Source organism: Macrotis lagotis, chromosome 1 (assembly GCF_037893015.1).
Source record: "Macrotis lagotis isolate mMagLag1 chromosome 1, bilby.v1.9.chrom.fasta, whole genome shotgun sequence".
NCBI classification, from domain to species: domain Eukaryota; kingdom Metazoa; phylum Chordata; class Mammalia; order Peramelemorphia; family Peramelidae; genus Macrotis; species Macrotis lagotis.
Genome location: NC_133658.1, coordinates 580,217,359 through 580,237,660, shown reverse-complemented (window position 1 = coordinate 580,237,660; position 20,302 = coordinate 580,217,359). Strand labels below are relative to the sequence as shown.

General features: G+C 38.1%; 1 protein-coding gene across 1 annotated transcript in view; it reads right to left on the bottom strand.

Moving 5' to 3' along the window:
* Positions 1-668: 668 nt before the first annotated feature.
* Positions 669-20,302, bottom strand: part of KALRN (kalirin RhoGEF kinase) — a 1,044,937-nt gene continuing 1,025,303 nt past the window's right edge. Inside the window, exons 24-27 of the mRNA XM_074214693.1 lie at positions 17,533-17,611; positions 14,598-14,798; positions 4,422-4,560; positions 669-1,986 (exon numbers count right to left, since the gene is read on the bottom strand). Of these exons, the coding sequence (XP_074070794.1) occupies positions 1,441-1,986; positions 4,422-4,560; positions 14,598-14,798; positions 17,533-17,611 (965 nt within the window). The 3' untranslated portion in view covers positions 669-1,440. The remainder of the gene's footprint in view (positions 1,987-4,421; positions 4,561-14,597; positions 14,799-17,532; positions 17,612-20,302) is intronic.

Sequence of the window (20,302 nt, the reverse complement as noted above, 5' to 3'; positions counted from 1 at the left end):
TGATCTACCTGGCTTTGCTTCATGGCTTCAAAATTAAATGTCTCCCTGGGTGTTGTCCAATCTGATTTTCAAATCATGCTGTGAGGAGCTTTTGTTCAGGAGAGGGCAGATTCTAGTTCCTCAGAGTGTCTCCTCAAGAAAAAAATTAGTCTGTAACATTTGGAAATCTAGGAACCAAAAGGGTACTCCACACAGAGAGAGCATTCTCACCCATTTCCCTAAGAATTTTGCTTTTCCAGGCCTTTGAAGAGAGACATATGGCCTTCCCCTAGTAGACAAATATCACTGTGAAGTAATAAGAATATAAGGGAAGCTTTCCAAAGTCTGATGCATCTCTGCAGAAGAAACTAGAATTCTGCTTTCTTGTGGGTAAGAATGGAAGAAAGGTTTTTAATGGCCCTATCAAATAAATTAACATATTCTATTCGTGAACCTATTTCAAGGTCAGGTGGAGGCATAAAAATAGGCCCTTGAATTTGTGTAATTTGTTCCATTGCTGGCCTAGCTCTCTAGCAGATTTTCTGCCAGATGACTTTGGAGTGTCAGTGAAACAGGAGAACTCTGATAGACACAATTCAGTGTCATCAAATAAACCTTCAGCTGGAAGCAAAGTCATGAGTTTACAGATAGTGGGGGGGGGGGGGGAGGGAAACATCAATTCCTCTGGTTTTGGTAAAAGATTTCTGTACAAGGTTTTATAAAATACTTTTTAAAAATCCATCTAATTGTGCTTAAGTCAAAACGACTTACTGCTCCTATAAATAACTGTTTTAACTCTAGCACAGAAAGGTACTGGTGATTGATTTTAAAGCTCTATCTATTTTACATCCATATGTACACTTAATATCATAAAACTCTGAAAACTGAGTGGGATATATTCTACTGTATGTTCACATATATTTGTATTAAGAAATTATATCTAATACACCTAAACTGGAACAGTTGATAGATGGGCTGCCTCTATTATACAGAACTCTGTGATTATTTTTAAAGATTTCTACAAAGAGAGAATGCTTCTCAGTTCTGTATTGGCTCACTAACATGAACTTTAGTTGACTTCACTTAAGACCCACTTGGAACTCATTATTTTCCATTTTGACCTAAGTTCACCTGAAAGTAACCATGCAGGCTTTCCCTACTTTCCCTACCCTCACTCCTTCTATTTTCCACAATCCCCCAAATTGACTTATTCCTTGCCTTTGCAGAATAACTTTATAGAGAGGGTAATTAGCCAACTATCAGAAAACTCTTAGATTCAGGGTAGGTTTTACTGTTATTTAGACACTGAATAACTGGGGAAAAGGTGCATGAGGTACAGTACCCAAATTGGGAAACAGCAGGAAGTAAATGGTTTAAACATAGAACTATTTACAAGCCATCACTGCCTTACTTTTGCTCATAATGTGCATTCCAGTTAAGCCTCAAGGACAGGGAGCAGGCTTATGTCCCTTGGTTCATCCGACTGACAATGAAGCTCTTGACATTGGGTACTGGTCGAACATCATTTTGATGCTTCCGGCGTTCTATGAAGCAGGCCAATCGTGATGTATCCAAGGGGATTTTGGAGTAGCTGCCATTATGGGGCTGCAGCCAGGGGTGTTGCAGGCAGGTGGCTGCTGTGGGCCTCCGCCGGAAATCTTCTTGTAACATCACATTGATGAAATCCCTTGCTGTGTTGCTGACCCCACAGAAATATTCATGGGGGAAACTGAAATCCACTCTACATACATTGATGCATGTCTCCTCCTTGCTCTCATCCAGAAACGGGGAAACACCACTCAACATGACATAGGTCAAGACTCCAATGCTCCAGATGTCTGTGCCCAAGGAGACAGGGATGCCCTGGATCACCTCTGGAGCAGCAAACTCTGGGTTCCCTAGCAAGTGGTGGATATGGAAATGACCTGAGATCTGGACAGCATCCTCCAAATCAATGAGCTTCACTCGAGGCACTGGGATCCGTAAATCAATGAGCAGGTTTTCTGGCTGTAGAGCAATGAGAAAGAGTGACTGACTAAAGGAGAAAAGTTTGCTTTTCTGATTGGAAGCAGTAATGATGATAACAATAGCCAACAATTATATAGCACTCTTCAGCTTTGCAATAATCCTCCTACAATAAAGGATGTTGTTATCCTTTACATGTGTTGAATCCAAGGCTTGCCCAGGCTCACACAGTTAATATGTGTGCAAGGTAGGTTTGAACCAGCATGTTGTCCATGCCCATTTTGGATTCATATGTGTCCTTACTGTTCCACTCCTCCCCAGACAAAACCTGTAGTCCTGAAAACTCCTCCCCAAGCAAAGTCAACCTTCAGGAGGTAGACGTTTGAACACAACTAAATCATAGGATCATAGTGTTAGAGCTGAAATGGACCTTAGAGGTTATTAGGTCCAACCCTTTCATTTTACAGATAGGAAAACTGAGATCCAGAGAGGTAATACGATTTGACCAAGGAACTACAAGTTAAGTGGCAAAACCAGTCTTCTGATTCTAAGTCCACTAAAGTACACCATCATTTACATTTTTTTTGCAAAGTCTTCAGAGGGTCCAAAGTTAAGGGTGGGGAGCAAGACAGAAGGGAAGGGAAGAGGCATTTATTTAGTATCTATATGACAGGTGCTGTTATTTTATAGTTAAGGAAACTGAAGCAAACATGTAAAGTGACTTGCCCAGGATCACAGAACTAGGAAGTGAACTCAGGTTTTTACCTCCGGTCCAAAGCTCTATCTACTGTTCTTTTCACTTAGGAAGAATGTTAACTCTTTTAGAGAGGACATACGTTTTTTGAGAAGGGGTCAGGACATTCAATGATTATTAGCAAAGTAGGATTGAACTTGGGCTTCCTGAACAGATGTGACCCTTGGCTCCTCCTCTGGCTTCCATGATTAGATTGACCTATTGCCATGGCATAAACAGCTATTCAGCAAATAAAAAAAACATTTATGTACCTAGTACTTTCTAAGGGTCAAACATTGTGCTAGGTACTGTGGATATCATCATTCACTGTTGGCTGAAGAGAGAGCTATGGAATAAAAATAATGAATGAGACCAGTGGATAACTCCCTCATCTCCTCATTGGCTGCTGCAATACCCTTGGAGTCTCAATTTCATTTCTGGTTTCAGACCATGAGATTTTAATTATTAGTAAATTATCTTTCATGGAAAACAAACCCAATCAACAATGTATTTCTTTCTTTCCTTAACTAGGATATTTTAGGGGAAAAAAATTGACTGGTGATCTAAGTCATTGGAAGTCACTTCAGCCCTTCCCCCCCCTTTCTCGTCCTTTTACTTTCCAGCTGACATTACTAGATATGGTGCATATGTGAGAGACAGCATGCTAGAGTGCAAAAGAAATTTTGTTATTGTTGAGTCTTGATGAACTCATTTGGGGTTTTCTTGATATATATATATTGAAGTAGTTTGCCATTTCCTTCTCCAGCTCATTTTACAGATGAGGAAACTGATGCAAACAGGGTTAAATGATTTTCCCAGGTTCACATACTAGCCCAATTAATAGGTGTCTGAGGCCAGATTTAAAGTTATGAAGACTGCTCTATGGAAAAGAAGTTAGGAAACTGTTTCTAGCCTTTTTTTTAACCACTAATTTAATTGTATAAGGTTTTCTGGACTTTAGTTTCTTCATCTGTAAAATATACTCATTGGAGTTTTATTTCTAACATTCTATAATATTAGGCCTCAAAATAATTTTTGGGGGGTAAGGCATTGAAGTTAAGTGACTTGCCCAAGGTCACACAATTAGGTAATTATTAAGTGTCTGGGGTCAAATTTGAACTCAGGTCCTTCTGCCTCAAGGCTGGTGTTCTATCCACTATGCCAGCTAGCTACCCCCAAGAATTTTCTTTTATATAGAAACTGATCTCAGTAGTCTAGAGGCTTTTACTGTCTTTTATTTCCTTATGTATCCCAGCACTTAGCACAATGCCCAACAAATAGTAAGTACTTATTCATTGAAGTTCTAATCTTTCTAAACAAATTGAAATGCAATTCATGTTTGTTTAGGGTAATAACTGTGCAAGATATCTTTCTTTTTTATGGTAGTAGATAAGAGAGCTGACCTTAGAGCAATGTTTGGTTCAAATTCTGCCTCTGAAATATGCTAATGATATGACTCTCAGAAAGTCAATACTATAGGCCAGTGGTGTAAGAATCAAATAGAATTGAGTCCACTAAACTGTACATAAAGATTACATATTGATTTAGTTTATTTTGTTAAATATTTCCTAATTATATTTTAAATTAGTTCTGGCCCCTCTCTAGAGTATGATGGATACATTAGCCTCTACTCTTATTAATTCTCTAAAATTATAACTTACTTCCCTGACCTGGCAGAGGAAAATTATCCCATCTGAATCAATGAAACCCATAGGGTTAGTCTCTAGCCCATACTTCCTATTACCTTGATATCCAAATGAGCAACCCTGCAATTGTGTAAATACTGTAAGGCTTCCATGGTGTCTCGAATATAGAAAGCAACTTTTTCTTCCATGAGTTCATCATGATTCATGAGATAGTCTAAGAGTCGGCCATCATCCATCCTAGAAAAGATAAAGAAGGTAAGAAAAAAAAAGTTTTAGAAACAAACATTATAAGGACCTCCCTGAAAAATTATTTCTTTTGTTTGTAAATGTATTTCAATTTAAGATCCATTTCAGGATGATATTCAAAGCTAGAGGTATGGAAAGTTCATGAATTCACATTTAATATAAATTTAATAGTAAGAAAGGCAGCTATTTGGCAGAATGGATAGAGTACTGGATCTGGAGTCAGGAGGATTCATCTTCCTAAATTCAGATTCTGCCTCAGATATTTACTAACTGTGTGACAAAGTCATTTAACCCTGTGTGACTCAGTTTCCTCATCTGTAAAACGGACTGCAGAAGGAAATGGCAGATCATTCCAATATCTTCCAAGAAAACCCGAAATGGGGTCACCAAGAGTCTAACATAACCAAAAAAGAACAGAACAACCACAATAAGAACTTTTGTACTTAGATTCTTTGAGAGGCAGTGTTGTAGAGTGGATAGAGCCCACCCTGGAGCCTGGAAGTTCATTTTGCCTCTGACATATACTGTTTGTGTGACTCTGAGCAAAGTGTTTAATCTCTCAGTATTCTTGGCAGCTCTCTTAAGAGTATACATTGCTGAGAAGGTATTGATCTGGTTAGTAGGAGTCCCCTCATCTAGGAGTTTTCTAAGCTAACAGAATTTCAATTACTAGTCTTATTCAATATTTCAGCATATTAAAAACAGTGTCTTCCCTGATGAAACCTTGAAAAATCTTGTGTTTTGTTAGTTACTTTCAATTTTTTTCAGAAGAAATAGGTCTTGTGCCTTGATTTGTAAATAAGCAGAGTCCATTTAATATGACTCTGAGTAAGCTTAACATGCACACAAATTATATAGAATCTCAAGGAACAACTGCAAGTAGTCAGATCCAGCATGCATTGGAATCAGTCAGTCAAATATTAAGCTCCTACAAGGTCCTGTCCTAAGCATGGGGGAGGGGGGAGAGGGTGGTATGAAGGGTACAAAAAAAGCGAAAGGTAATTCCTACCCTCAAGGAGCTTTCAATTTAATGGTGGAGACTACATGCAACAAAGCAAGCTATATACAGAATGGTTCTTGTCCTTCCTTATCAAAGAAGACCAAATTGATATCACTATGTTTAAGACAAATGACAGCATGTCTGACTAGCTGATCAGACCAATACGAGCCTGGAATGCTCTACCACAGGTTGGGCACAAATAGTCCATGTGATTAACCTAAATTTACATATCTCTTGTTTCCTTTGAACTGCTTCATTTCTACCTTGGTCATAGAGCACAGCACCCTCACTGATGAGGGCACACCATGCTGGGAGGTCCTGTGCTAGTGTCTCCCATGTAGTACAATCAATTCTAAAGTTCTTCAGTGAGATATTCAGGGTGTCTCGGTATTGCTTCTGATCCCCTTCTGAGCACTTGTCCTGTGTGAGTTCTCCATAAAACAATATTTTTGGCAAGTGTACATCTGGCACTCTAACAACATGACCAACCCATTGTAGTTGTATTATCTCTAGTAATGTTGGAATGTTTGGTAATTTAGCTCAAGAAATGACTCCAGTTTCTGGTATCTTCTGCCAAATGATCTTCAGAATCTTGCAAAAACAATTTAAATGGAAGTGATTCACTTTCCTGACATGGTGCTGGTAGACTGTCCAGGTTTGACAAGCATACAGAAATGATGTCAGCACAATGGCTTTGTAGACCTTCAGTTTGGTAGTCAGTTTAATACCTCTTCTCTCCTACACTTTCCTTTGGAGCTTTCCAAATACTGAGCTAGCTCTGGCAATGCGAGTGTCAATCTCACTGTTAATGTGTACCTTCTTGGAAAGGCACTGCCTAGTTTAAGTGAACTTGTCCACAGTACTCAAACTTTCTCCATTTTTTCTAACTGATGGTTCCACAGATGGATGGTGATGAATTGTTAGACCAAAAATGAGCACAAGCAACAGAGAATCAATCCATATTTTATTGCCTCTCAGTTCCAGAGGCTACACTGATTGCACAGTCATCTGCAAACAGAAGATCCCACAACCAACACTTCCTTCATCATGGTCTTGGCTTGTAGCCTTTTCAAGTTGAAGAATTTGCCATCAGTGTGGTAGTGACCTTGAAACCATGTTCATCCTCAGTGAAGGTGCTTGATAATATTAACAGAGGGAGAAAGGCACAGGAATTAACAGGGGTTAGGGAAGGCTTCCTGTAGAAAGTGGGACTTTAGTTTGGACTTACAGAAAGCCAGGAAGATCTGTAGTCAGTGCAGAGAGAGAGTTCCAGGCATGGGAGAGGGCCCCAAAATGCCTGGAGTTGAGAGATGAAGTAGTTTGTGTACCTCAGAGACCAGGGTCATCGGATCAAAGATAATATGTCTAAACAGGGGTAGACCTGAGAGTTCCATCAAGAACCTTCTTTCACAAAATCAATTCTATTAAAGGAAATATTTGTCTAGTTTTTTTTAATATTAAGAAAATATTATTTGTACCTGTCTGATATTTTCTGAGGGCTTTCTCTATAGCATAAGCCACAATCAGATACAGATTCCCTCCTATTGTTCAACATTTGTTAAATGTAAATTCTCCAAGATAAGAACAACCTCAGCTCATCCCTCTACTCCTCCTCCAGCTTCCTTTCTTTCAATCTTCCAAAGTGGCTACCTGACCCCATTCACATAGAGGGGGTGGGATCCCCCTTTAACCTGTTTTTCCCTGACTCTTCTCTTCACAGGAAGTAGATAAGACTATAAAAGTTTGACCCACATTCCCTTTCAGGCCATATTCACTCACTGGAGTCTAAGCCCAGTCATTTCTTATGACTGTTTTCTTTTCTTTCCCACAGGCATTCTGGTCTAGACTTTTGTTTTTCAACCTCTCCTTAAGTAACTTATTGTCTCTCCAGGAAAAAAAGTAAAATCTGTGAACTTTGTGAATAAAATCCTGAGCTTTCATACATTTAGGGCCAGTTGTGAATTCTTCACATAAAAATCCTTATCTTTGAGGTCTTTGGGACATCATTGCCCCATATTCCTTGTTAATAATTCCTTTCCTTCTGGGCTGTCCTGGCTTTTTGTCCAGTCAATGAATCTTGCCATGCTGTTCTCTCATTTTAAATGCAGTGTAAGAAGCAAGCTGGATGCAGGGAATAGTCTCCATAAGGTAGGATAGAATGGGATTTTTCTTTTTAGGGGATCCATATAGGCTTCCATGGATCCTTAATTTCTCCTTCTCTAGAAGTGATGTTTTGATCTTTGGCTATAACATCAAGGAAGTGATGCTGAGACATGCAAGTGAATTGGATTTGAATGAGAGGGTGCTCTCACTAGCCTCACTTTCTCCTTCAGAGTCATCTGGGACCAGTGGTTGGATCTGAATAGGAAGACTGGAGATGGCCCTGGATGGGAGGCAGTCAGGATCAAGTGACTTGCCCAGGGTCAGACAGCTACTAGTGTATAAGGCTGGATTTGAATTCAGGTCCTGATTCCAGAGTCAACACTCTACTCACTGTGTCATCTAATTGCCTTTGTCTAGAAGTAAAAAACCTGCTCTTGCTGATTCACATGAAGTTAGATTCCTAATGCAGCTCTTTCCCCTTATGGTCTGTAGTTGCAGCTTCTACTTAGATTTGCCAAGAGATATATCCAGGGGAAGGTTACACTTATCACCAGTATGTCATAGAAATAGAGTTGAGTGAAGGAATGTTTTTTCTTTGTATTTGTATCCCTAGTACCCAGAAAAGCTAAGTGGTATAGTGGATAGAGCACTGGCCTTGGAGTCAGGAGGATGGAAGTTCAAACCTAGCCTCAGACACCTGACTCTTACTAGCTGTGTGACCTTGGTCAAGTCATTTAACCCTGACTACCTTGCATCCAGGATCATCTCCAGTTGCCTGGTTCATATCTGACCACTGGACCCACATGACTGTGGAAGAGAAAGTGAGACTGGTGACTTAGCACAGCCCTACCCCCACTCAAATCTAGTTCATGTACTTGTCATGGGATCGCCTCCCTGATGCCTTGGTCTTCTTCAAAAATGAAAAGACAGTAAATTACTGAGATAAATGGAAGTTAAATGACTTGCCCAGGGTCACACAGCTATGAAGGTCTGGGATTAGATTTGAACTCAGATGGTCCTGATTCCAGGTCTCCCTCCACCACTCTTTTAGCCTGTGATCCCATGAGTCTTAGAGGAATGGGTTCCAGTTACTCAAGAGGAAGAAAGAGATAGAAGAGGATTTAATTCATAGTATTTCATTCATAAAGAATCAGAATTTTCCAACTAAAAGGGACTTAGACGCAAGGTATGATAAAGGGAGAATGGGATTTTAGTTCTCATTTAAAGCAATCTCATTTTATAGGCCAAGAGAGAGGAGACAAATTTTCTAAGGTTCCAGTTAGTAAATTATCCAGAACAGTATCTGACATGTAGTAGGCACTAAATAAATTTAGTTTCATATCTATGGTGCCATTTATTTCTCCACTAGGGGCCACCATTTCTTGTTTTTCCTTTGCTCTTAGATTGCTTTCGTACTGATCCCTGTATTGCTCCCTAGGAATTTGCATCAGCGGCATGGGAGGGGAGACAATATGGACTCTAGAAAGTTGTGCCCTGTAATTAATGACTCACTAAACCCAGTCTACGGTATAATAGACTTGTACAAACCAAAGTGGTTTTGTGGAATGACTATTTTAGTAGTAGACCTGCTTTCTGCCCATGGTTCTGCCACTAACTAACTGTTGGACCTTGGAAAATTTATCTCCTCTCTCTTGGCCTGTAAAATGAGATTGCTTTAAATGAGAACTAAAATACTGTTCTACCTAGTTGGAAAATTCTGACTCTATATGAATTAAATACTAGGGCATTTTCCCCTTCTATCTTCCTCTTGAGTAACTGGGACCCGTTCCTTTAAGATTCACAGGATTACAGGCTAAAACCGGTGGAGGGAGACCTGGAGTCAGGATGACCTGAGTTCAAATCTGATCCAAGACCTTCATAGCTGTGTGACCTTGGGAAAGTCATTTAACTTCCATCTGTCCCAGTTTCTTCAACTGTAAAATGAGGATAATAACAGCATCAGCCTCATAGGAATGTTGTAAGATCAATTGATGTGATATTTGTAATGTGCTGGCACATAGGTGGCACTGAACAAATGTGTGTTCCCTTCCCTTTCTTTTATGTCTCATGTCATTTTTGTAATAGGAAGAATCTGTGGTAGATTAAATATAATACTGTCCCATGCTTGAGATACATGTTGCTTACTGAGTACCTTTGTGGAAATGTTACTCATATTTAGGAAAGCTTTAAACATCAGTCATACTTCATCTGAATCTTCCAAGGCAAGAATACTAAAAAACCTAGAAAAAAACAGGTTCCAGGTCCCCAGGAGAGAATAGCAGTCTAACTGAGCCCAGAGTCCCTTATAGAGGAGGGAACCCTGGGCCATGGAACAAAGAAAGAACTAGGAAGATTAGCATGAATGTAAATCCTGAACCTTACATAGATGAATTGAGATGAATCAATACACTTTGCCTAATGCTGGGTTCAGGATAATATAGACTGTTTTCTTGGCACTCATTGTTTCTCAGTATTAGATCTTTGTATGGGGCATTATCAGACCTTTACAATACAAGAATATAAGGACACTTTTGAACATTAAAGTTTACAAAGTACTTTGTATAGTTTATCTCATTTGAGGCTGATGAAAAAGAAACAAACCTGTTAGGGTTTCCATTCACACAATATTTTCTCCCTTTAAATACAGTAGGTAACTAAGGTTTGGAGAGGTTTAAGTGACTGATACATGTTTATCTACATAGTAAGAGTTGGAAATGGGACATTGGACAGCATTCCTGAAAACAACTTCTGCCCTATAATTAGTAGAGAGAACATCCAGAGAGGGCAACAAGCTCCTGCAGGAGAACCTGAGTTATTTGACTAGTGACTAGACTAGCATATGTAATTTAGGATTTTAGTCACAAAAGACATAGATGTATTCTGGAGTTGATGCACACGAATGATGGCAGGCATAAAATGTTTGCTGTATGTAAAGTCATTATGTAAGAATATTATATAATATATTAACATATTTTGCATGATCATTATACATAGTATCAGGTATAATTTTCAGACAATAAAAATTTCAACCAGAGGAAAGGAGGCAGAGAAATGTGATAGGTACTGGGATGTTTTCCTTATTACTACTTTCCCTTCCTTTTGAGTAACTGGCAAAAATAAAGTGTGTATAATTCAACGTTTTGTGGCTGGTACCTAGGAGACATTGAGTGAATGAAAAAACTTACATTAAATACCTACTGAGTACTAAGCATTTGCTAAACCCTAGGGATCAAAAAGGATAATCAAGACTGTGTCAGATCTAATTAAGGAGCTCGCTCTCTCTCTCTCTCTAGGAGCAACTCCACTAACTTGTGGGAGACACAAGTAAGAGAATTCAGTTACAGAGCAGATGAGAAAAAGAAAGGCCTATGGGACTAGAGCAGTGGGACTGTGAGAAAGGAGAATACTCTGAAGATTTTTGCCCTTGTTTTGTTAGGGGAGATATTATAGACAGATGCTAGTCTATTATACTAGTAAATAGACTGACTGTCCCATGGAACATGGGAACAAGGAGAGGCTGAAAGTCAAAAGAGGAAGGGAACTTTTTTAAAGTCCTGCTTCAATAGTTAGGGGGCAGTAGGTCGAGACAGGGCTTGTGGGAGAAAGAGCTTCTGCCAGGGGAGCCTTCATACTCAGTACTATCAAAATTCAGCATTTTGGTTATATGTGTAAATCTGGAGATTAATACACATTCCTGGGACTAATGCTTATTCATTAGAGATTGTTATTTTGTTTTTCCTTTTCTTTGAGCAAAACCTGTGACATGAGAAGTCATCCTAAATTCTTCACTCTCTCACCCTTCATATCTATTGCCAAAGATAGTTGATTTCACATTGTCATATATTTCCATACATCCCCTTCTGTCCTCTGACACTGTCACTTTTTTAGTGCACTGAGGATACAAAAAGAGGCAAAAGACAGTCCTTGCCCTCAAAGAGTCTAGAGACTAATAGTCTAACATGCAACTGGAATTTATCATATAGGGGGATGACATGGTCAGACCTGTACACTAGGAAAATCTGTTTAATGACTGAATGGAGAATGTGTTGGTGTGGGGAGAGATTTGAAGCAGGCAATCCTGTTAGCAGACTATTGCAATAATCCAGGTATGAGGTGTTGAGAGCCTGCACTAGAGGGGTGACAGTGTTAGAGAAGAGAAGCAGATATAGGGCCTTAATAAATATTGATTGATTAAGAGGTGACAGGATACAGTGGAAAGATAGATTTGGAGGCAGAGTTCCTGGATTCAGCTCTCATTTCTCTTGCCTCACTTTTCTTACCTGTAAAATAACTTATATTTACATATTGCTCTAAGGTCTTGTTGTTTAGTCATTTTCTAGTTTTGTCCAACTCTTCATGTCCTAGTTGAGGTTTCCTTGGCAAAGATTCTGGATTGGTTTGCCATTTCCTTCTCTAACTTATTTTATACTGAGGAACTGAGGCTAACAGGATTAAGTAACTTGCCTAGGGTCACAAAACTACTAAGTGCCTGGGATAGGATTTGAAATCATGTCTTCCTGACTCAAAGGCCCACACTATATCTGCTATGCCACCTAGCTCTCAAATGGGGGGGGGGGGATGAACTGAATGGCCTTTAAGGGTCATTCCAGGTCTAAATCTTTGATTCTATAAAATATGAGTTTAAAAGTGAGGAATCAGTCTCAATATCTCTGGAAAGACAATGCATATTTCCTATGGGTAGGGACTATGAACTAAGAGAACGAGGAAATCCCTTGAGGTGAACCCAGGTCCTTTGTGTTATGAGGGGGTTTTTACACAATGTGATCTGAATAAAAAAAATATTAAAGCTGTCAGTTCCTGTTCACAGCAGGACACACTTTTGATTATAAGAATGAGATAAGTGGGAAGAGTTGGACATTTTTAGAGGTAGCTAAACAGGAAAAACTTCCCCTGCCTTATTAAAAAAAAAAGCCAGTTCTACCTACCAGTATGACACAATCATAAATTGTCAGTATATTAGCCTGATCTGGCCATTGTTAAAACAAATAACCAGGACTAGAATCATCAATCTAAATCTATCTAACAGGCTTGGTGAACAGTTTCAGGGTAGCATCCTTTTGGAAAATTTCATGCACATCTTTTCAAGTATCTTGAAAAGGAAATGGATGGTGCTTATAGTAATAAGAGGCATCACTGCACATTGTCTATCTGACATTAGACCCCAAAACTATACATGTTTTTTGAGTGCCCTCAAGGCTTTGTCCTAGGCCCCACATTTCTTCTCTTTATAATCTTTTTCTTGGTGACTTCATCAACTCTCCTGGATTTAAGTATCCTCTTTAAGGCAGATAATTTATATATATTATATATGTGTACAAATATGAACACTTGCACACATAATATAAAGGTGTGCATGCCTATATATGTATTGTGCATACATGTTTGTATATATATATATAATAGGTATTAATAGACTACACAAACATGTGCATGTGTGTTTGTCTGACATGTATTGTGTATACATATGTGTTTGGATAGGTATGTGTAAGTATACATATCATCTCTTTTCTCTGAACATCAATTCAACAACTGATATAAAACATTTCAAAATGGAAATTTTATAGCTATCTCAAAATCAAAATGCCTAAAATAGAACTTGTTATTTTTTCTTCAAAACCTACCTGCTTTTGAACTCTACTATTTCTGATATAGGTATTATTGTTCTTCCAGTATCCCTACCTCTCCCCCAGATCACAAACTCAGTCTCAATATCTTACTTTCCCTTACTCTCATTTTTAATTAATTGTCAGATGAGGAGATGGCAGCAACCACCTCCAGCTGTAAATCTATAATTGTATTAATCCTATGAGATGCAGCTAAGGAAGGTATTCCAACTATGATGAATGACTAGTGAAATAGTGTGGAGATGGAAAGTGGAGTGTAATGAATACCCTTGTTTCTTTCAGAGTTCAACTCAAAAACTATTTTCTTTGTTGTTCAGTCATTTTGGTCATGTCCTACTCTTGGAGATCCCATTTGGGGATCTCTTGGCCAGAGATACTGGAGAGGTTTGCCATTTTTTTTTCATCTCATTTTACATTTGAGGAAGCTGAAGCAAACAGGCTTAAGTGACTTGCCCAGGGTCACACAGCTAGTAAGTGTATGAGGCTGTATTTGAATTCAGGACTTCTTGACTGCAGACTTGGCACTCTGTCCACTGTGCCACCTATCTGCTCATAATGTGTACATGTTTTTTCTCCAGTATTATTCCAAGGTTTGTTTCATTTTCATCTTTGTCTAAAACAGAGCCTGACATTATAAACATAAATGTTTAATGATTGGTATTGAACAGCATTAGAACATTTGAATGATGTACCATGAGATGTCAGGCTTGTGGTCTCTGTTCCTTGATTGGCAAAATGAAATTAGTTTAGATGAACTACAAGGTCTATTATACCCTAACATTCTGTTTTTCTATGACTATTATTACTCCTATTTTCCCTGAGAACAATGGGACATTAGCTGCTTGTTCATCATCTGAGGTTTTTTTTCCCTTTTCTGGGGTTAAGAGGGATAGCAGTTGGATGAATCCTCAAAACTTTAGAGTGATTTTGCCTTGCCTCACTTTGCAGAGTTTATCTCTATATGGGAAAAAATACTCTGTGCTTTTGGGGGGTGTATAGAAGAATGGGGGAGCCTTCATTTCTCCTCCAGCCTAATTTCTTAGGGATATCTGAAAAGAATCTATTAATAATCTACTGCTAATAATAAAACTGGGGGCCATGGGGTTTTAGTAACTTAGTCACATAGGTAGTAAGCATTGGAGAGAAGATTTGAACCTAGGTTCTCTGATTTCAGAGTCAGTGCTCCTTTTACTATCCATTTGGGATCACAAGTCCAGATGGTGACCTGCTTCCACCTAAATGAACAGAGATGGTGTCAGAGAAAGGCCACTGGTACTCACAGCTCCAAAACCAAGATGTAAGACGTGGGTGACTCATAGGTATCATGGAGTGTGACATACTGAGGGTGCTGCAAGTGCTGGAGGAGGGCAGCTTCATGTGCTGCTTGTTCCTTCTTCTTCATTTTTTTGCTAATGAATTTCACAGCAACATCTTTTCGAGTAGCTTTGTGAATGCACTTCTTCACAATAGAGAACCGACCCCTGGAATCAGAGAAAAGAGAAACAGTCTTCCGTCAAGATTTATGAATAAATATTAGATCATTTTTTCAGTGATTTATAAAATTTGCCTTCAGTATATTGAGACACTAATATTTTACCAGGAGTCCAAGAGATCTTTCATAACCTCTCCTACCTAGGCTCCATTTTTCTAGTCTCAGGGAGGCAAGAAACTAGAATCACAGAATCTTATATTTGAAGGACACCTGAGAGATCAGTAAGTTCAACCCCTTGTCCGATTTGAGTACTCTCCACTAAATCCTCTAAAAGTTATCATCTAGTCTTAGCTAAAATACTTTTAACATTTTTCTTATAAGTCAGCTAATTTCATTTTTAAACAGTTACAATTATTGGGAAATTTTGTTCTTATTTCACGCCTAAATCTGTCTCCCTTTTCCATCTATCAGCTTAATTCTCTTGTCTTGAGCTATGATAAACGTCTTATCTTCCCTTCCATATGACAGCCCTTCAACCATTTTGAGACAATGACCATGGTCATGACCCTAATAAGTGTCCTTTTGTCTAGACTGAGCATCACTGATGCCTTAACCAGTCATCACATGGTTTGATATCAGAGGATCATATGTCCAGATGTGGAAGATAATCTTTATTCCAACTCTCTTATTCTACATGTGAAGAAATTGGGAATCAAGAAAGTTGTCTAAGGTCACATAGATCATATCACAAGTGGAATTCGAACACAGGTCCTCTGTCTCCAAAAGAGAATGCTCTTTCCCTGGAATGTGCTAGTTGGCCTGTACCAGTTCTTCAGAACCATTTGTTAAAATATGAGAGTTTACATATCAGAAATCAGTAAATACTACAAATCAAACCTTTATTGCTGATTATCTAGACTTAAGAACATGATGAAGAAAATGTAAATAATTTAGATTTAAGTTAAAATTGTATTGTGAGTACTTTTTTTCCTTTCAGGGAGCCAGTTGTTCAACATTTACCATCATGGCCATGATTGCACCACATGGACTTCTATATGACACTAATTCTTTGAAGATCAAAAAAAAAGAGATAAAGTTGGTGTCTCTTTACTTTATTTCACTTTATTTTTTTACTTTATTTATTTTGCTTTATTTACTTCTTTAAAGTTCAGTTATTTTTTTCTTTTTAAACAATCTTTTTTTAATTCAAAAGAAAAATGGTAAGAAGACTGAGAAAAAATTAGACATAACCTGTGGCTTCTTAAATATAGGGGCAGCATGGCATGGTGAAAAGAACATTTAATTTGGAAACAGAGAAACTAGACATGAAGCCTAGCTCTAGGTGTGACCTTAGGAAAGTCCTTTCATCTGCTAATCCTCCATGATTTCATCTGTAAAAAGATGTGGTTGGACTAGACTATATCTCAGGTCCCTTCTAGTTCTAAAATTCTATGATTGACAATTGATGAGAAAGGCAAGATTTACTTCCAGTCAAAATCACCTGCTAATAATAGCATATGAAATGAGAAGTAGCTAGGTGTCATAGTGGATAGAAAGCTGGACATAGAGACAAGAAGATCTGAGTTCAGAATCTGGTCCCAGATGCATCCTATCTGTGGGACCTTGTGCAAGTCACTTTATCACTGTCTGCTGCTTTAAATGCTGGCAATTATTGTTGTTTTTTTAATTGTTAAGTCTGACTTACGTTCATGTTTGACTCTCTGTGACCCCATTTGGGGTTTTCTTGGCACAAATACTAGAATGATTTGCCATTTCCTTTTCCAGCTCAGTTTTTGATGAGGAAACTGAGGCAGTTTCAGGTCTGATACTCTAACCTCTACTTATTATTATTATTACAGATAAAAAAGTGAAATTAGAGAGCTAGTCACTCCCCCCAAGTTCAAGGATGTAATGATAGTCAGAATTAGAGCTTAGGTCTCCTGACCTCAATGTTCTTTAGGCCTCATGACTTCTCATGCTATGTTTCTAGGTTTGGTGATTTGTACGAATTCATTTATATTTCTTATTTTCCCCTATCCCCCACAATACAATTTGAGTTTCTAACAAAATGAAGTATTGATCCTTATTCATCATTTTTTTCAAGAGGAAATATAACATCCCCCCCGATTAATCTTTCTCTTAGGATGTTTCCTTTTTGTGTCTTAGAATATGTATTTAAATATTTTAACATTAGCAGGAAAAAAAGCTGGATGAGTAGATATTTCCCTACTTTTTTCCCCCTCAGGTTTTTTCCTTTTTACTTTTTTGGTCCAGATGTATGATTTCCACCATTGTGGGAATCTTCCAGTGTGTAATTTCCCTCCCCAATATAGATCAGTAACTCCCTCTTTTTCTTTAGAGGGGACTCCTATAGTAAGAGCACTAGCTCTGAGTCAAAAGACCAGAGTTTGAATTCTTCTGATATTCCTTTTGTTTGAATTCCTCTGATAGCTTACTTATGACTTGAATTTGAACAAATTACTTAACCTCCCTGAGAAATATAGACTGTAAAATGAAGGCTGGCTTAAATAACCTCTGAAGTCCTTCCAGGTCTATTCATGACTGATTCTATAAACCATGGTCACACAGGCAGTATGCATCAGAGAAAAGACTTTAACCCAATTTTTTCTGACCCCTGAGACTGACTTTTTAATCTTCTCTATCAGACTATTCATTTCTTTACTCAAAATAAAGAAAAACTAAAACTTTTTTTTTGACATGAACATATACATGTGAATTGTTTTATTCCAGGCAAGCCCCAGAATAGAAAACTATAGTATTACCTTCCAATTTCATTCAGCTCTGTGTAAGCCAAGTCAAAATTTTCCTTCCAGGAAATGGTAGCACCATCAGCTGCCGCATCTTTGGAAGAGAGTAAACATATAGGAGATGTTGAGAATGTCATGGGAAAACAAAGCTCCAGCAGAATCCCAGAGATATTCTGTTAAAAAAATTCTTTTAGAAAGAATTACAAATTTAATTGTCAACAAAAACATTCTAACCTTTAAAGAAGAGGGATTGTATTTGAAATTATTAACTTTTATTGCATAATTTAAAAAAATATAGGTAGTAACAAAATTGCTTTGTATCTCCCCATTTCAACCAGGCTGGAAATGCAGCTAGCCCTGAAAACTTTGTCTGGTTCTTTTTACAACCTGGGCTGGCCATTTCATTGCCCTTTAAGCAACCTGGTTTTCTTCTGCTACCAGGGGCTCACCATACTGGTGTCAAACTCACTGTAGACGCCCCACTGTTTTAGCCTTACTGTAACTCAGAGCTCTGCAATCAATCAATCTATTAGATTCAGCCTCCTTAGTAACAGGAATTACAGGCAAGACCACCATCACTGGATTTTTTTTTTGTTTCTTAGTCCCTAGTATTGAAATTTTTCTTATCCTTCTCTGATGTTAGCTATCAAATTTTCTTGGGATATTAATGAATCTATCAGTCATTCATATTTTGGTATGAATTATTTTCACCAGAATGTTTTCTTCTTTGGGCTTTTACACTTTCTACCTCAGTTTGGTTAGCTAGTTTGCCTCCAGTATGCTTGGATAGGTTTATGTATCTCTGATAGCTTATTTACTGCTTGGGTGAATTTGAACAAATTACTTAAACTTGTGACCAAGTGACAGGGTCTTCTCATATTTATTATACTTAAAGGCAGATCAGACCCATGGGACCTGGAGGGAACTGGGTGGGGTTCAATTCTGAGATGACTAAAACTCTGGGATATAGAATTTCAGGTCTCTCTGAGGGAGCTGCTGCACTCCCAAGGATGTCACAGAGAAACTAGGAATTACAGATCATAGAATGCCAGTGCAAGGGGCTTTAAGTACATAGAACAAAAGGAAAGTTGTCTTTGGAGTAGATGGACCTTGAGTCGAACATCACTTTTCGTATTTACCACCTGTGTAGTTTTAAGGTACTACTATGTACAGGTCACTTCTGGCATGAAAAGATTAAAAATTAAACAGGTCCTACCCTGATGAGACTTACATTATACTCCTATTGAATATATCTATCAAAAAATATAAAAAGTAGACTTTCTAAAGAGGGTGACATACAAAGTTATTCTAAGTCATCTTCCTGAGTTCAAATCTGACCTCAGACCCTTACTACCCTGGGCAAGTCACTTAATCCTGTTTGCCTGTTTTCTCATCTGTAAAATGATTTGGAGAAGAATATAAGACTCTTCAGAGTAGGACCTCTTTCCTGCCATCAAAAAGCATACATTCTATAAGCCATTCCCCAATTGGCAAATGATCAAAGGATATGCAAAGGCAATTTCCAGTTGAGGGAATCAAAGCAATCCATAGTCATATGAAAAATTGCTCTAAGTCATTACTGATTAGAGAAATGCAAATTAAAGCATCTCTGAGGTACCACCTCACATTTGTCAGATTGTCCTGATGACCAGAAAGGGCAATGTTTAATGTAGGAAGGGATGTAGGAAATCTGGGACACTAATACATTGTTGGTGGAGCTATGAACTCATCCAATCTTTCTGGAGAGCAATTTGGAATTATGCCCAAAGGTTAATAAAAATACACATACCCTTTGATCTAGCAGTACCACTACTGGGTCTATACCCTGAAGAGATCATGCAAAAGGGTGAAAACATAATTTGTACAAAAAATATTCATAGCATCCATGCTTGTGGTAGCAAAGAACTGGAAATTGGGTGAATGACCATCAGTTGGAGAATGGTTGAACAAATTGTGGTATATGTATGTTTTGGAACACTATTGTTCTATTAGAAACCAAGAGGGATGGGAATTCAGAGAAGTCTGGAGGGATTTGCATGAATTGATATTGGGCCAGAGGAGGAGAACCAGAAAAACATTGTATACCCTAACAGCAACATGGGGGTGATGATCAACCTTAATGGACTTGCTCATTCCATCAATGCAATATTCAGGGACATTTTTAAAGTGAAATCTCTGAGAAAATCATCTGTATTAAGAGAAAGAGTTGTGAAGTTTAAACAAAGACCAAAGTCTATTACCTTCAATTTTTTTTTTAAAAAAAGTATCTTAGGTACTACATAAATTTGATATCTCTAATATTTTGTTTTCTCCTCGACATGATTTCTCTCTCAACACATTCAATTTTGATTAATGTATAGCATGGAAACAATATAAAGATTATCAGACTGCCTTCTGTGGGAGGAGAGGGGGAGGGAAGGGAGTGGAGGAAATTTGTAAAATTCAAAGCCTTGCAAACAAAATTTACAAAAAAACTGCTATTGTATATAATTGGAAAACAAATAAAAAAAGAAAAAATCATACATTCTAAAGGGGGGATATACAAAATTATGCCAAGTCATTTCAAGGGGAAGAGAGTACAAACAACTAGGAAGATTAGGGAAGTCCTCATTAAGAAGGTGGTATCAGTTCCATACTTTGAGGGAAGCTGGGATTCTAAGACGGAGGTGTTGGGGGGAATGCATTCCAAGCACAAAGAACAATCAATGCAGAGGCCTGGAGATGGGGGTAGCAAATGGAATTTCATAGATGGAAAATATCTAGTACATCAAAAGCAAACTCTATA